The sequence below is a fragment of the Apostichopus japonicus genome, chromosome 2 (assembly GCF_037975245.1).
Source record: "Apostichopus japonicus isolate 1M-3 chromosome 2, ASM3797524v1, whole genome shotgun sequence".
In the NCBI taxonomy this organism is placed as follows: Eukaryota; Metazoa; Echinodermata; class Holothuroidea; order Aspidochirotida; family Stichopodidae; genus Apostichopus; species Apostichopus japonicus.
The window spans coordinates 29,574,656-29,591,999 of record NC_092562.1 but is presented as its reverse complement, the minus strand read 5'-3'; the positions used below and the strand labels follow the sequence as shown (position 1 = coordinate 29,591,999).

Genomic DNA, 17,344 nt, shown 5'->3' with positions numbered 1-17,344 from the left:
ATCTGCATGGGAAATTTTTTTTAGAAAAGAGCTTTTTTTATCATCGTCGAAATGAAATGATTATTTCTGCAAGGGTTAGAACCACCTCTTTACCCCAAGTGTTGGATGTATGACTACGGGTGGTGCCCCAAGATTCATAGTAGGTGCGTTCACGTCATTACCCTGTGTATATTACATGCAGGGGTGCATTCTATGTTTGCATATAGTTACTTGTACTTGTACTCAACCTTTGTGGATTTGTAATAGTAAATCTGATATATATACTAATACAGCAGAAAGGACTCGTAAACTTATAGTCTTGTACTCGTAACAATGGGACTTTACTCGTACTAGTCTTACAGTTGTACTCGGTCTCGTACCCAATGGGTGTTTGCTTGTTTCCGTACAAATAAACTTGTACACATACAGCAATGGAAACGTAGGATTCGTACCCAATTTACTAAGTATATGACTACCAAGGAAAGTGAAGTAAAGATTTGAATTGCCTACTAAGATTTTCCTTCCCCCCTCCAGCCCCCCCCCCCCACTTTTCATCCATGCAGCGTTAACAAAGAATCAATTTGAACAGTCCGTGCTGGCAGCCAGCTGCAGTAGTTAAATTGGGTCGTAAGTGCTTGAACATTAAACCCTGAACAATAATTAAAATAAAGCAGAAAGAAATGTATTTGTATGCTTGAATATGGATATAGCAACTGTTATTTACAAGTATATACACGAATAACCCTATACAAACTGTATAAACCGCAAAAAAAAATGTGTCTGGCATAGATAACGGTAGACACAAAGTGTCTGGCATTGATAACGGCAGTCGAACAGTACCAAAGTATATTGAAATTCGACTTGCTCAACTTGAGTATCAGATGTAGGTCTGAAGTCGATAATAAGTTGGTCACATATCGGTTTGATTTTACACGTATATGGAGGTAATGCTGATAGAAAATAATAAAACGAAAACAATTCTGATAAAATCCGCGTTGGAATGCTAACCAGTACTGATTTGTTGTTGTTTTTTTTTGGGGGGGGGGGGGGCTGGTTACCACCATAAGTGCTTACTGACGGACTAAACTAAGAAGGAAGGATTCTTATTCATATTGTAAGCTATTGCAATACTCCAAAATTACCAGAAAAGTTACCGCTTTCGCAATAGTTTACCTATTGTATCTGGTCCAAAACTATTCACCCAAACAGCAGGACACACATCAGCATGTGACTGCAAATATGATTAATGGAATGCACTAGCGCTTGTCCTAATAGGACTACAGACATCAGCCATTTAGGCGAGTTACGTACACCAGCAGCAAGCCGGTTTAAACCAGCCTAGTGGTGGTTCTGTACTCATATTTCTAGCACTGCACTTGCTAGAAATAGCCTATACTCGTACTCATGGATTTGTACTCATGGATTGTATAGGTAGGCCTATACTAGTACAAGATCACTCGTTACGCGAATGCCACTTGTACTCGTAGAGTCGTACTCACCATGTTGTACTCATCTGACGGCAGCGTAAGTTTCAATTTTCCGATAGGGAACCAGAAATTGCAAATATAATATTTGACAGAGGGAAGAAAGGGAATGTGTGTCTGCGTGTTGGGAGGGGGAGGGGGAAGGGCTATGCGGGACTTTCATCGTCCTTAGTATGTTGCGTTATATTACGGCAGTGCCTATGTATTCGTCGTTGGTAAAATATGAACGTTATGTCATGAAATAAATGATAATTTTAGTCATGGACTGATATGAAAATTTTCCCCCAAAACACGTTTACTTCCTAAAACACTCTATAACGAGGCATTCGTTTTCTATGAATATGAAAAGAGCATTACATGCATACAACAACAACAAAAGTTGTGACAATCATATCTATTTTCCAACTATTGATGTTTGAGGTCCTTTTGTGTTAAACCCCAAGTACGCCCTTTGTTGTTCGGTAATTGCCCCAACATTTTCACGAAATGATCCCATCAAAAAAGGTCCCATAGATGAAGATCGACCAAAGATTGTCCAACCTGTGGCAGACCATTTTGTCAATGTTTAGGGACGATGCACTGGGTCAGTTGCAAGCCAAGTAGTTCATACAATCAAGAACAAAATACAAAAAATAATCTCAAGAAAAGTAAACGTGATTTAGACGATTTTTTTTCTTTCTCGAATCCGACCAAAATTATTTGTACAATAAATTTATACCTATGACCAGCAACGTATGACATTCTACCATCACATTAATAAATTACTAACATTGATAACAAGGTCAAAGTGAAAAATAAGGATACAAAAAAAAACAAGGATAAACAAATGCAACATATTCTTACTTTAATATGGAACGCCATTTGTTTCACAATGTTAGAAAAACTGTTAGTATGTCAAATGAAAATATCTGTATCTTACAAGTTATCATCACATTGCCAACATCAAATTAACATGTTATGTATCAATATCAGAAATCATATCACCATGTTGCAATTGAATATTAGTATGAACAAATAATTTAGAGTTAATAAAAGGTAAAAATCCTGATGAATTAATATTTCTCTAACTTTATGAAAGAGATGGCGTTCCATAGTTTCAATTGAAGACAAAGCTGGGATATACCCTGGAGTGGATACAGAAAAGGTCAATTTTGGTTCATATTTAACCATGAGTGAATTCCTGTATGTAGATAAAAACAAAAATATCTAAAAATGGGTCAGTTTTTAATTACCACTGTTAGTTGTGATGTCCATAAAGACGCAGCTGTTTTGCTTTTTATGAGATTTAATGAGACATTGACTAGATTTACAGCAAGTCTGCTTGGTTTCATACATCGATGCTACTTGATAATATCTGTGTGCATTGAGAGTGACTTTTTTGATACTCTATTATTTTCAATATGCAGACTTCTTTGAAAGTCCATGGATAACTTGAACATGTCTAATAGAAAGATACATGAGTCAATGTGTGAATGAGTCTACATTATTACAATGTTACACATTAATATCATAGGACTGAGGACTACGACAACAAGACTATTTGTGACCGCTGGAAAGCTACATATTACTAAGTACTGATTTAACTCAAAAACACACAATGCAGCAGAGTTAATAGTTTACTATATATAAAGAAATCAGCTATAGGCAAAGACTCAATAATGACTTTAACATGCTTCACATAGTTTCTGCACGACGGAATGTATACTGCAGTGCTACCTCACCTCCCTCACCTCCTCACCCCCTCCCCAATCCCAGATGACAGAGTTATACCAAGTCCAGAATATTAAAAGTAACTGTTAGCACTATGGAATGACAAGTAGGATTCTACTGATGAAGATAATGCACAAAGACAGGTGTGTTACAATGGACGCAGGGATGGCAGGACACACAAAGCCTGTAAGGATCTAACAGTTTTGTAACTAGACTTTGAAGGGAGAAAAACTCCTCTTAAGATGCAGATTCATATCAATAAGAAATGCCATCTTTATGTGAACAATACTTTTGTAATATTTTGACCAGGATATTAAATTTCTGTACAATATACCTCTGGCATAACGTTTCACCACAAAGATTCATTAACAGGTATTGTAACGTATAACATCATAATTATAGACCTTACTTCCACCCTCCTCCCCCCACCCCCCAACCCACACCTCCATGCACCGGACAAAACTCAAGCAATCATTGGACAATTACAACTCTTCATGGTCATTCAAAAAGGCCTCATTTAATAGGTTTTTAAATCTCTTAGCACAAATGTCTTCATTCTCTAAAGGAGAGAGGAATGCAATAACTTTTCTTTGAGATTAAACCTTTATAAAGGGATGGGAGATTCTTTTCTCTAAAATGACTACATGTTTTGGAATTCCTAGAAGTAGATTCAAACTTGCCTTGAGAAAGGAAGATGGCTTTTATGAGGATCAAGGTACTAGTGATTATACAGATGGCTACCAATCACATCTAGATGGTAGGGCTGGAGGATAGGGGAGGGGGAGGAGGAGGAGGGGTGGGTTGGGAAGTTCAGACAAGTGATAATCCAGGTCCATTATTGGGCAAACCGTAAGTGAAATATTTGGGATCAACCCATCTGTTGACAGCCAGGAAAAACCAGCATTGTTTCCATATTACTTGGATTTCTTGGCGTACTTATAAAATCACAAATTTGAGACTGAATCCTATCCCCCCCTCCCACCCCTGCCCCTTCTAAAATGCAGTTATCACCCTACTGATATCACTTTCTTTACCTCTCTAATCAAGTGAGTGTATGCAGTGTATGTATGTATGTATTTTAGATCCTCCTGCTTGCAGGAACTCACGAAGAAGCCATCATTGGCTTATCAAAGCCGCAAGCTGACCGAAGTCAGTCTCTTAGAATCACATTAAACGCATTTTGTCCACAAAAGTCTTCTGTGATTTAATACTTGTTGCCTGTTTCACCTACTGTATACCAACAGTGTCTTTGTGACCTCGCAAGGCAGTATATTGTAGTCATATAACCTAGTATTTACATGTGGCATTACAATACAAGCCTAAAACATCTTACAATCCTCTCTCTTTGATGATTTTAAATCGTCTTATGGCTCCCAATATCAGTGAGAATATACTGAATGTGACCAAGGATGCCTTCTGCTCAATCACGACATAATATTGTATTTATCTATAATATCTATGATATCTATAATATTTAATATTTTGTATTGTGGACTAATGACAGCAAAGTGAAATATTTTGCAGCATATGAATATCAAACTTTTGAACACTTAGTAATAATTTAAATTACATTTATAATAAATATATTTGAAACAAGTTTTTTTCGATGTTATCAGATAAACTACCACATCAGGTTAAGTCTGCAGTGGTTTGTCAGAACTACTGACAAATCAAACCGAGTTTCCGGTGATTTGTCAGACTGACGTACTGGACCTAATCGAATCGAGTCTGCAGTGGCTTGTCAGAACTACTGACAAATCAAACCGAGTTTCCGGTGATTTGTCAGACTGACGTACTGGACCTAATCGAATCGAGTCTGCAGTGGCTTGTCAGAACTACTGACAAATCAAACCGAGTTTCCGGTGATTTGTCAGACTGACGTACTGGACCTAATCGAATCGAGTCTGCAGTGGCTTGTCAGAACTACTGACAAATCAAACCGAGTTTCCGGTGATTTGTCAGACTGACGTACTGGACCTAATCGAATCGAGTCTGCAGTGGCTTGTCAGAACTACTGACAAATCAAACCGAGTTTCCGGTGATTTGTCAGACTGACGTACTGGACCTAATCGAATCGAGTCTGCAGTGGCTTGTCAGACCTACTGACACATCCTACCGAATTGTCACACAAGACCCCCCCCCCTCCCCATTCAATCATATCATCCCTGTGCTTTGTAGGTCAGTTTGAGACTATAGAAACTCTCAACGAGGCAGAAATAATGGCCCTAATGTGGATTTATCAAGTCTAAAGCTACTTTCACAAAGCCTTGCAATAAATAAAGACATCAAAAATAATGAAAATATGATATAGTTGAATTTGCTACTGATAAAATTTATCAGATAATGATATTCATAGATCAAGGCCTTTTGTGATTTGTAAAACATCTCAAATTGAGTCCCCCAATATTTGACAGCTGAATATTAAATCAAAAGTTGCTATGGTGATTCATCAAAGCTGTAGCTTCATTGCACTCACTGTTCACAAAATCAAGACTTGATTTTGGCAAATTTTTTGAATAGAATTGAATACTAAAATTTCATAACAAGTGGGCTTTATTTATCATCTTTATTAGCTAACTGTGACTTGTTGCACACATTCAACGAATCCACCATGCTAAAAAACAAACTTAAATTGCTTAAAATGTCAGTCTGTTCAGTGTGACCTTTGAACCCCTCACCTAAAACAATGAGGACCTTGTATTCATTATGCGAAAGCCACATGTCAAGTCTGACAAAAAGCACTGCAGACCTTCTACTGAGAAAGATGCACTTGTCAACATTCCTAGTCTGGAGATCCCTACTTAACTATGTTTTCAGGTGTTGACCCTTCACTGACCTCAAATAACCTTTGACCTTCACAAACTCTCTGAAACTCATTTTGGCCAAGCTTTGATGCAGGTACAATCTCTTCAAGTGTTGAGATATAGAGATTTTCAGACTCCTCCCCCCGCCCTACCCCCGATACCTCTCTGCTTGACCTTTGATCCTATCAAAAACAACAAGGAGTCTGTACTCATCATAGAAAACTCACATGCCATTCTTGAGCGAGTATGTTAACAAGCTAAGGAATCAAACACATACATACACACAGACATCCCCTGGGCTACATAGGTTACTTGCCTTCCTATCGCTAATAGCCAAAACTTGCTTGCACTGTTGCACCATATACTTTTTCTCAAACCTCAAAGACTATAAATGGTTTTACAAAGGTTTTATCTCTACACATCATCAAAAATGCCTTTTGATTGTCTTCCATATTGCCTCCCCATTCCAGAATCTGATGATGCCCCACTGGCTGAGTAATCGTTGACATCATCTCCCAGGTGAGAGGTGATTTTGTCCGAGAAGTCGACTCCATCTCCCAGGTGAGAGACGGTGTTGTCCGAGAAGTCAACCCCATCTGCATCTTTAAAGATCTCAACTCTGTGCTCCCCATCGGATGAATCCTTCGAGAACTTGGCTGAAAATGGAAACGAATTATATCACCGTAAATTGATAATTAAAGAGATCCACAATCGTTAGATGCTAGAAACTGGTAGGCCAAATTATCATGTTATTACCTTGAGGTGTCTTTCAAACAGCCCATTAAAGGGGGTGGGAGGCTATGGTGGGGGGGGGGGGGGTGGGGGATGAGGATGACTTAGTCAAGACATTCCTCCCACGAAACGGTAAGTTTGTTTTGGTTTCATACTAAGCGTTCTGCCAGCATATGTCAGATGTAATTGCACCTTGCAAAGACTTTGTAGAACTGTTCAGAAACTGTTTTCATCCATGGCCCCTAGGGATAATTACAGTAGGGAACATTTAAACCACTTCCAGACATAGGAAATACCAGCACTAACCTGGACCCTACCATGGTTGAGACACATTCTAACTTAAATCATTATCATAAGGATTAAGGCCACTACTGATGACACAGGAAATGAACAATGTTCTTTCAATCTGAGGTACACAGTTATACAACTATTTCTCCAATAAATAACATTGGGAATTTCACACTAAATTCACTACTCTAGTTCTACCAGGTATTATCTTCTGCGAGGTTTACTCGACAACTGTCGCTATTCATCAAGGTCTTTTAAATTTCTTTGTATCCTGCACTTCGGAATAAGTTTTCTATATAGATGATGCTTTATTCGTGCAGTATTATTATTATTATTACTATTATTATTATTACTTAGATAAAAGTGATAGAAAGAATAAAGCATAATGAAGGCAGTGTCATGAATTGAAGCTAACTGGAGAAGGAAAGAGGAAAAAAAACAAAATATGGTACAAAAAAGATAGCATTTTGTTACATGGAAGACTTGTCATATTGGTATGGCTGCTCTTGCGTTTGGGAAGTACACCATAGAAAATCCATTGAAGTCATTTGTGTGTGTGCAACAATGAGCATAACTAATTTAACAATCACCCAGACTACAGTATGTACTATCATCACATATTACATGAAGGATTTGAAAAACATCATACAAATATGATGTGAGGATATTGCGATATAAACCGGATATATTCAGAAAGTTCTCACTCTATCCATCACCTGTTGTGACTATCGTCATTGCCAATAACCACTATAGTTTGTTGTCAAATGGCACCGAGCCTGTGAACATTTACACTTGGCGATCAATGAAGTTGTACCTCACCTTACCAAGGTTAGTTAACAAGATGACACAGATACAGACACAAAGTTTGAGCGACCTATACACACATACACACCCATACTGTGCATTCTTATCTAATGTCACAGTTGGAGGGAGTCATTTCCATTGGAAAAGTTGTGTACAAACCCTTTTTTAAAATTTTACAAAACATGCTTTTCATTCCCAAAGCTGCTGTTGTGGGTTTACAATAATTCGAATTCGAACGTCTATAAATGATTATTCATGAGCTGCATATGACACACACACAGACACGACAGCAGGTTTTTGTGATACCTGATTAATACTCTGTGAAGCAAACCATTTCATTCCTTGTAAATGATGACACATTGAGGACTAGGCGGGTCGGTGGATGGGTGGGTCGGTGGGTGGGTGGCTCCTCCACCCTATCTGGCTTGGCCTTTTCAGTTCTTTTTTAATACCCATTTTTTGTTGTTGAAATCTACGAGCAGTTTTTCTTCCCGACATGATTGCTTTAGAGAGATTATGTATACTCTTCCAGTTGTATACCGTATTCATAAATCTTCCTACCCCTCCCCATGCTGAGGACTGATGGGGGGGAGGGGTTCTTTCTATGGCCTAATCTATGAACCTCCCTGCATTCAACTGTTCCTTGCAGAACATATCCTTCTTCCTTTTTCTCCCCAAACTGTAGTTACAAACAAATTTTAACACCTTTTTGCAAAATTGGTGAGCTGATTAGAAAGACTGTTTACCCTCCAATGAAGTCACACTAGGTCTTTGCAAGGCTGCTATGGTCTCTCTGTCCTACGCATGCACCACAAAGAGTTAGGAAAACATCACAATGTAAACAATGTCAACGCACTTTTTAGCTATACCAGCACAAATTTGGAAGGCCGTACTGTACATAGTTTTAAAAGTGCAGTCGTCTAGTACCTATATATTAACTTAGAAAGGCTTTAATCTTGAGCTGTATCCATGGGAAATAGTCAATTTGAACAAACATCAAGAAAAAAAAAACTTGCTTGCTTCTTATTAATTATCTAAGAACAGTGTACTATTAATAGCTACCTTATATCCACTAATAGTTATAAATATAGAAACCGCAGAGAAATTAACTGATAACCGACTACGATAGGTCAGGATGCGTTGCGTATAACATTCTGGAGCTAGCATATCGGTTGTATAGCTCTCTGGTCACAGATTACTGTGCTTCCATGATATATGACTACTACCGCTGCTGCAGTCTGTTCGGTATCCTGTGTAGTCATAATGAATGACAAGTCTTAATTAAAGGTTTCCTCATTAAGAAACAAATTTGCTCTCTATTTTTTCATTGACAGGAAACCTCAAAGCTTGAATGAATGAGTAAGACCGGGGGAATGTGACAGGAAGCTCGCAAAGAGTGAAAGGGACAAGAATCTGACGGAGCCAAAAAATTATTTAAATATGAGAATCATATAGCAAGAAGAAATAGGCCAAGGAGGGTGGTGGCATTGGGCAGAAAACTGCTTTGTAGTCGTGAATATTCTGCAGTTATTTACAAGAAATTCCGTCATCTGGTATAAAACAGAAAGAAAACACAAAATGAAATGACTTGGGGGAGGGGGGGGGGTGTGATGGGAGAGGAGGGGTACAGTCTATGAACACATGCATACAGATTTGGATTTTCAAATTCTATTTTCCAGCCTACAATGTTCCCACAGTTATCAAATAAAAAATGATAATAATAAGAATTTGATGAAATTTGACTTGGATAAAGGGAATATTTTAATTCAAAACCCCCAAAATGGACATTTTCTCAAGACTCTCCAAGTGAAGATTTACAATTTCTAGCCACATTGTTGCAATTCATGACAGGGAAGAGGGATAGAGTGAGTAATGTCATTTTGTTGTATCTCCTTTCTATCGACAGCTTGATACATCAAGGCAAGCTTTGATCAAAACAAAACAATAACATTATATGCAGAAAATCAAAATCTCTGTGTAAATCTCCATTCATGTTCATATAAATTCTATAATTTCTCAAATACTTGATTGAAGAGCTTTATGTTCTCTGGAATGTTTTAGGTAGGTACACAGTTCAGCTGAATACCAAATACTCTTCTGGTCACGTGAGCTGTTAGCATCCATAAAGTGGAATATATTTGACAAATAAGATACATAGATATATATCTATAAATATATACATACATATTTGACAAACTATATATCTATAAATATATACATACATATTTGACAAACTATATTAATATATATATATATATATAAATATATATATATATTTGACAAATAAGAATACTAATATTGACAATACTATTTATATGTGCAGGTCTGGTATTCCTCAAGTGTATTTGGGTGTATAGTCTGGTTTAATTACTTTGTCTACAGTTCACATGTTTTTAAACCCTGCCTACAGTAAGGTAACATTGTATAAGAGCTCTGCAAGTCAAGTCCTACTCAGATACAAGGAAAGTAAACAACTGAAGTAGCCAATGTTTATATAAGATGTCCAAATAAGGGATTGTTCTATGTGGTATATTATTCAGACTGTACAATTCTAAGAACAGCAAACTGCCGCACTCCTCTGGTGCACACAGACATTCTACACTACAACTATGTACAACTGAATACAGGTTCACAGTAGTATTTCTCAACTGGCAATCTTTATAACCTATAGTACCGTACTGTATGTCTGTACAGGATATAGTACATGGCAACCACTATATCCTATACTACCCTACTGTAGTATTTCTCAACAGGATATAGTACATGACAATCTCTATAACCTACAGTACCTTACTGTAGTATGTCTCTACAGGATATAGTACATGGCAATCTCTATAACCTACAGTACAGTACTGTAGTATGTCTCAACATGATATAGTACATGGCAATCTCTATAACCTATAGTACCTTACTGTAGTATGTCTCTACAGGATATAGTACATGGCAATCTCTATAACCTACAGTACAGTACTGTAGTATGTCTCAACATGATATAGAACATGGCAATCTCTATAACCTATTGTACGATACCGTACTGTAGTATGTCTCTACAGCATATAGTACATGGTGATCTCTATAACCTATAGTACCGTACCCTAGTGTAGTATTTCTCAACATGATATAGTACATGACAATCTCTATAACCTATGGTACCGTACCCTAGTGTAGTATTTCTCAACATGATATAGTACATGGCGATCTCTATAACCTATAGTACCGTACCCTAGTGTAGTATTTCTCAACAGGATATAGTACATGACAATCTCTATAACCTATGGTACCGTACCCTAGTGTAGTATTTCTCAACATGATATAGTACATGGCAATCTCTATAACCTATAGTACTGTACCATAGTATGTCTCTACAGCATGTATAGTACATGGCAATCTCTATAATAATATACTATATATTATACTGTGCAGGCTGATATTGACACATGAAGACCTGAGCTTCAAAGCTTGGGATGTAAATGGGGGCAGTATAATAAAACAGCCAAACCATTCATATAGATGACATACATCAGAACCTGTGTATAGTACAGTTATGTGTAACATGCACTATCATAGATACATTGTTATTGGGAAAATAAGGGGGGGGGGAGTACTCACTGGACCTAAAAACAATGTTTTTGATAAAGAATCGAACCAATGTATTTTTTTTTTAATGAAAAAAACAAACATAAGGAACGTTTCCATTTCCAGTCGAGAGAAGTTTGTAAAAGGATTAAAAACGGAAAATTGAAATCATGAAATCCAACATAAAGCATACATACCCAAACACAGCTTAACTCGCATATATATATATATACAAAATTAATAACAGGCAACAAAGGAAAAGTAAATAGCAGCAGACCAAAACAAATTAACAAGAAAATAAATAAACAAACAAACAACAAACAAATAAATAAATAAATTTCCCAAAACAGAAAAGCAAAGATTAAAATAACAGACAAATGTTGATGAATAAGCATTATGAATGACATGTGAAGGAAAAAAAACTGGCTGCTTCTGTGAGGAGGAATCAAGGAGCAGTTACCAAAAAGGAGGGACTATCAAACAGGGTGGGTAAGGGGCTCTTGCAGACTTGGAAGAAGCAACAACTTTTCCTCTTGCTCTGGTTTTGAGAGTTGATTTGATTCCAATTGAGATAAATTTACCTCAAAGGAAACCATGACAACTGACAATGATGGGGACATGGCTGTTTGAAACTGAACATTTCTTGTGGAGACCTGTGTCCTCCTAAACAGCAAAATACTGTTCCTTAGTACATGGTCAAACATTACACAGATATCCAAACATCCTACCAAAAATGTCAAGTTAAGAGAATCTTTTCTGCCAAACTGTACATGGTTGCATGTAGTACTTATTAACGACACAGTTTTTGAAGACAGATGATTATGAACAACGTATAATTCATCTTTCATTTCTGAAAATTTGTGCTGGTATCAAGTTGTACATCACAGTGTTATCAAGCCACTCCTTCTTTCCTTTTTACTTGACCTGTTTTAAGTTTCTTTGATGCGAAGTGCCGTTCCATTTGTGACATCTTCAAACGTTTCAGGCAATGAAATTCCCAAAGATACTTGGGCAAATTTTTAAAATCTTAAAGAAAAAAAACGAACTTCAAGAATATGCCATCTTACGTTGTCATTTATTACCAGCTTGGTAAAGAGAAGATAGTGTTGTTAGTGCAAGATACCCCTGGTGTCTTCTTGCAAGGTTGCTAAATTGCTACATTTTGAAATCTCTGTGACCAGGATGCTGGGAATGTTACAAAAGTTAGGAATCCACTTTTCAAGGATGACATAGTGAGGGGCATTCCACTGGATTCAAACATAGAACATTTTGGATTTTGAGGAGGAAATGCAAGAGTGGCCTCAACTACAGTATCTCCTTCTAATAACAACTCCATGAGGCAAGTAGGCTTTGAGCAACATGAATGTTTAAACAAAAGCAAAAACGAAAGGATATAAAATCATAACAGTAGGAAGGAAAAGCCCTGGTTATAACACAGAGAATGGCAAAATATTGTGCAACAGACTTACACAGCAAGCTTGTTGTTTCCATATTACCTGGGAGAAAAACACAGATTTTTTAATCATTTCAAAAGAAAAACGTAAAAATTCTCTAAAAATTATGTTTTTCTTATAAGCCAATAAAATCGTAGTGGTTTCTATGGTGCAGCTTTAACTGTCTGACTAGAATAAAACCAAGAAATTCAACACTATTGTGTTAAACCGGAGTATATTCAGTGAATAGATATCTAACAATGGTTGAAACATATGTTTGCAAAGTGTTAAATTTCCAAAGGAAAAATCCTTTTTCCAGAATAATGAAGCTCAAACTGGTAGTACTCCTCTAAACTTAATACAGTATTTCTGTCTGCTTTCATGTTGTGTTGACAGAATAGGAATGAGGATGCATGGTTTTAGAGAGCAGCAATGAAACGACAATGGTAAGATATGTTAGGTACCTTGTTCAACCAACAGGTACTCATATACTGGAGCAATGGTAGTATGACTGATTCATACTGAACTATGACTACAATACAGTAATGTAAGTGATGGTAGTATGACTGTTTCATACTGAACTATGACTACAATACAGTAATGTAAGTGATGGTAGTATGACTGTTTCATATTGAACACTGTCTTCAATATTGCAATGTAAGTGATGGTAGTATGACTGTATCATACTGAACTATGACTAATACTGCAATATAAGTAGTGGTAGTATGACTATTTCATACTTAACTATGACTACAATACTGTAATGTAAGCAATGGTAGTATGACTGTTTCATACTGAACTATGACTACAATACTGCAATGTAAGTGTATACTGAACTATGACTACAATATTGCAATGTAAGTGATGGCAGTACGACTGTATCATACTGAACTATGACTACAATACAGTAATGTAAGTAATGGTAGTATGACTGTTTCATACTCAACTATGACTACAGTACTGTAAGTAATGGTAGTATGACTGTTTCATACTGAACTATGACTACAATACTGTAATGTAAGCAGTATGACTGTTTCATACTGAACTATGACCACAATACTGTAAGTGATGGCAGTACGACTGTATCATACTGAACTATGACTACAATATTGTAATGTAAGCAATGGTAGTATGACTGTTTCATACTGAACTATGACTACAATACTGCAATGTAAGTGATACTGAACTATGACTACAATATTGCAATGTAAGTGATGGCAGTACGACTGTATCATACTGAACTATGACTACAATACTGTAAGTAATGGTTGTATGACTGTATCCGTACTGAACTATGACTAATACTGCAATATAAGTAATGGTAGTATGACTATTTCATACTGAAATATGACCACAATACTGTAAGTAATGGTTGTATGACTGTATCCTACTGAACTATGACTACAATACTGCAATGTAAGTGATGGTAGTACGACTGTATCATACTGAACTATGACAACAATACAGAAATGTAAGTAATGGTAATACGACTGTATCATACTGAACTATGACTAATACTGCAATATAAGTAGTGGTAGTATGACTATTTCATACTGAACTATGACTACAATACTGTAATGTAAGTGATACTGAACTATGACTACAATATTGCAATGCAAGTGATGGCAGTACGACTGTATCATACTGAACTATGACTACAATATTGTAATGTAAGCAATGGTAGTATGACTGTTTCATACTGAACTATGACTACAATACTGCAATGTAAGTGATACTGAACTATGACTACAATATTGCAATGTAAGTGATGGCAGTACGACTGTATCATACTGAACTATGACTACAATACAGTAATGTAAGCAATGGTAGTATGACTGTATCATACTGAACTATGACTACAATACTGCAATGTAAGTGATACTGAACTATGACTACAATATTGCAATGTAAGTGATGGCAGTACGACTGTATCATACTGAACTATGACTACAATACTGTAATGAAAGCAATGGTAGTATGACTGTTTCATACTGAACTATGACTACAATACTGCAATGTAAGTAATGGTAGTATGACTATTTCATACTGAAATATGACCACGATACTGTAAGTAATGGTTGTATGACTGTATCATACTGAACTATGACTACAACCAATGATGATGATAGAGTTGGTGTCTCAGTGCTGTGGAGGGTGGGTGGGGGGGGGGGTTGGGTTCTTGACAGTTATATATTACATACAGTAGACCAATTGATGATGGTAGAGTTGGTGTCTCAGTGCTGTGGAGGGTGGGTTGGGGGGAGGGGAGGGGAGTTGTTCATACCAGCTACCTCTAAACAATAGTTTCACCTTGTAGTCCTGCACAGTAACTACTGCTTCATATATAAAGCATGGAATAAACCCCATGCAAACTCCTCAAAGTTTATCCTATAAGATTCCTTAACAAACAGTTGAGTGGTGTAGTATGCTACTACTACCACAAGGCCTCATCCTTAAGGATTCACACTTGAGTTGTAGAGATAATAAAAAACATCTTAATTTACCATGCGATTGCTAACAACTGAAATAAACTGTTCTTTCTTTACAAGTTCAAAAATGTTGTTCCCTAAATACATATATCAGAGTAACAATTTAACAAGTAGAATAACAGCAACCTATACATGCACATAGGGTGACATGGCAGATCTAAATATATGATTAATTTTCTTTTCTATAAGAAAGAAAATATCTCTAAACCTGATAGAGACCTAGCACACGGAAAGTAGAAACTAAACGTAAATAATTCTTGCCAATTCCTAAGCAAAGTTTTTTGCTAATTCATTTCACAGCTTGCGAATTAAAATATTTTGAATCATTGTAGTGACTTCCTTATTGCTTAGCAGGATATTCCCCTTTTTTCTTTACTGGCATTGACATACCAGGAACTAAGCCTTGTAACCATTGTCAAATTCTTAAGTGACTGGTAGCAATTTACAGAAAGTCTTTAACTAAATAAACACATTCCATTCAACCCAGAAAGTGCCTGTTCTTGCCTTGAATGGCTTACTCACAGCTGGCCAGGCGTTTTATTTTCCTTAACTTGAATTAGGCCAGTGCACATCAGTCTTAGCAGAATTATGGGGTTTGTGTTATGTGTTATTATGCCTGGCTTAAACTAGGGCTAGGCACATCAGTCATGACAGGGTAGCAGGCTTGTGTTATGTGTTATTATGCCCAGCTAAGACTAGGGTTGGGCACATCAGCTATGGTAGGGAAGTGGGCTAGTACTATGTGTTATTATGCCTAAGTTATACTAGGGCTAGGCACATCAGTCATGGCAGGGTAGTGGGCTCATGTTATGTGTTATTATGCCTAGCTTAGACTAGGGCTTGGCACATCAGTCATGGCAGGGTGGTGGGCTTGTGTTATGTGTTATTATGCCTAGCTTAAGACTAGGGTTGGGCACATCAGTTATGCCAGGGTAGTGGGCTCGTGTTATGTGTTATTATACCTAGCTTAGACTAGGGTTGGGCACATCATTCATGGCAGGGTAGTGGCCTGTGTTATGTGTTATTATGCCTAGCTTAGACTAGGGCTAGGCACATCAGTCATGGCATGGTAGTGGGCTCATGTGATATGTTATTATGCCTAGCTTAGACTAGGGCTTGGCACATCAGTCATGGCAGGGTAGTGGCCTGTGTTATGTGTTATTATGCCTAGCTTAGACTAGGGCTAGGCACATCAGTCATGGCATGGTAGTGGGCTCATGTGATATGTTATTATGCCTAGCTTAGACTAGGGCTTGGCACATCAGTCATGGCAGGGTGGTGGGCTTGTGTTATGTGTTATTATGCCTAGCTCAGACTAGGGTTGGGCACATCATTCATGGCAGGGTAGTGGCCTGTGTTATGTGTTATTATGCCTAGCTTAGACTAGGGCTAGGCACATCAGTCATGGCATGGTAGTGGGCTCATGTGATATGTTATTATGCCTAGCTTAGACTAGGGCTTGGCACATCAGTCATGGCAGGGTAGTGGCCTGTGTTATGTGTTATTATGCCTAGCTTAGACTAGGGCTAGGCACATCAGTCATGGCATGGTAGTGGGCTCATGTGATATGTTATTATGCCTAGCTTAGACTAGGGCTTGGCACATCAGTCATGGCAGGGTGGTGGGCTTGTGTTATGTGTTATTATGCCTAGCTTAAGACTAGGGTTGGGCACATCAGTTATGCCAGGGTAGTGGGCTCGTGTTATGTGTTATTATACCTAGCTTAGACTAGGGTTGGGCACATCATTCATGGCAGGGTAGTGGCCTGTGTTATGTGTTATTATGCCTAGCTTAGACTAGGGCTAGGCACATCAGTCATGGCATGGTAGTGGGCTCATGTGATATGTTATTATGCCTAGCTTAGACTAGGGCTTGGCACATCAGTCATGGCAGGGTGGTGGGCTTGTGTTATGTGTTATTATGCCTAGCTTAAGACTAGGGTTGGGCACATCAGTTATGCCAGGGTAGTGGGCTCGTGTTATGTGTTATTATACCTAGCTTAGACTAGGGTTGGGCACATCATTCATGGCAGGGTAGTGGCCTGT

At 37.6% G+C, this 17,344-nt stretch overlaps 1 protein-coding gene across 5 annotated transcripts in view; it reads right to left on the bottom strand.

Annotated features, from left to right (window-relative positions):
• Positions 1–2,117: 2,117 nt before the first annotated feature.
• Positions 2,118–17,344, bottom strand: part of LOC139955523 (G-protein coupled receptor-associated protein LMBRD2-like) — a 46,398-nt gene continuing 31,171 nt past the window's right edge. For 4 of the 5 annotated variants that reach the window (XM_071955141.1, XM_071955140.1, XM_071955142.1 and 1 more), the window contains 2 exons: positions 12,847–12,873; positions 2,118–6,633 (listed from right to left, as the gene is read on the bottom strand). In XM_071955141.1, coding sequence (XP_071811242.1) covers positions 6,392–6,633; positions 12,847–12,873 — 269 coding nt within the window. In that variant the 3' untranslated portion in view covers positions 2,118–6,391. The remainder of the gene's footprint in view (positions 6,634–12,846; positions 12,874–17,344) is intronic. The other variant, XM_071955143.1, reaches the window with a different exon arrangement.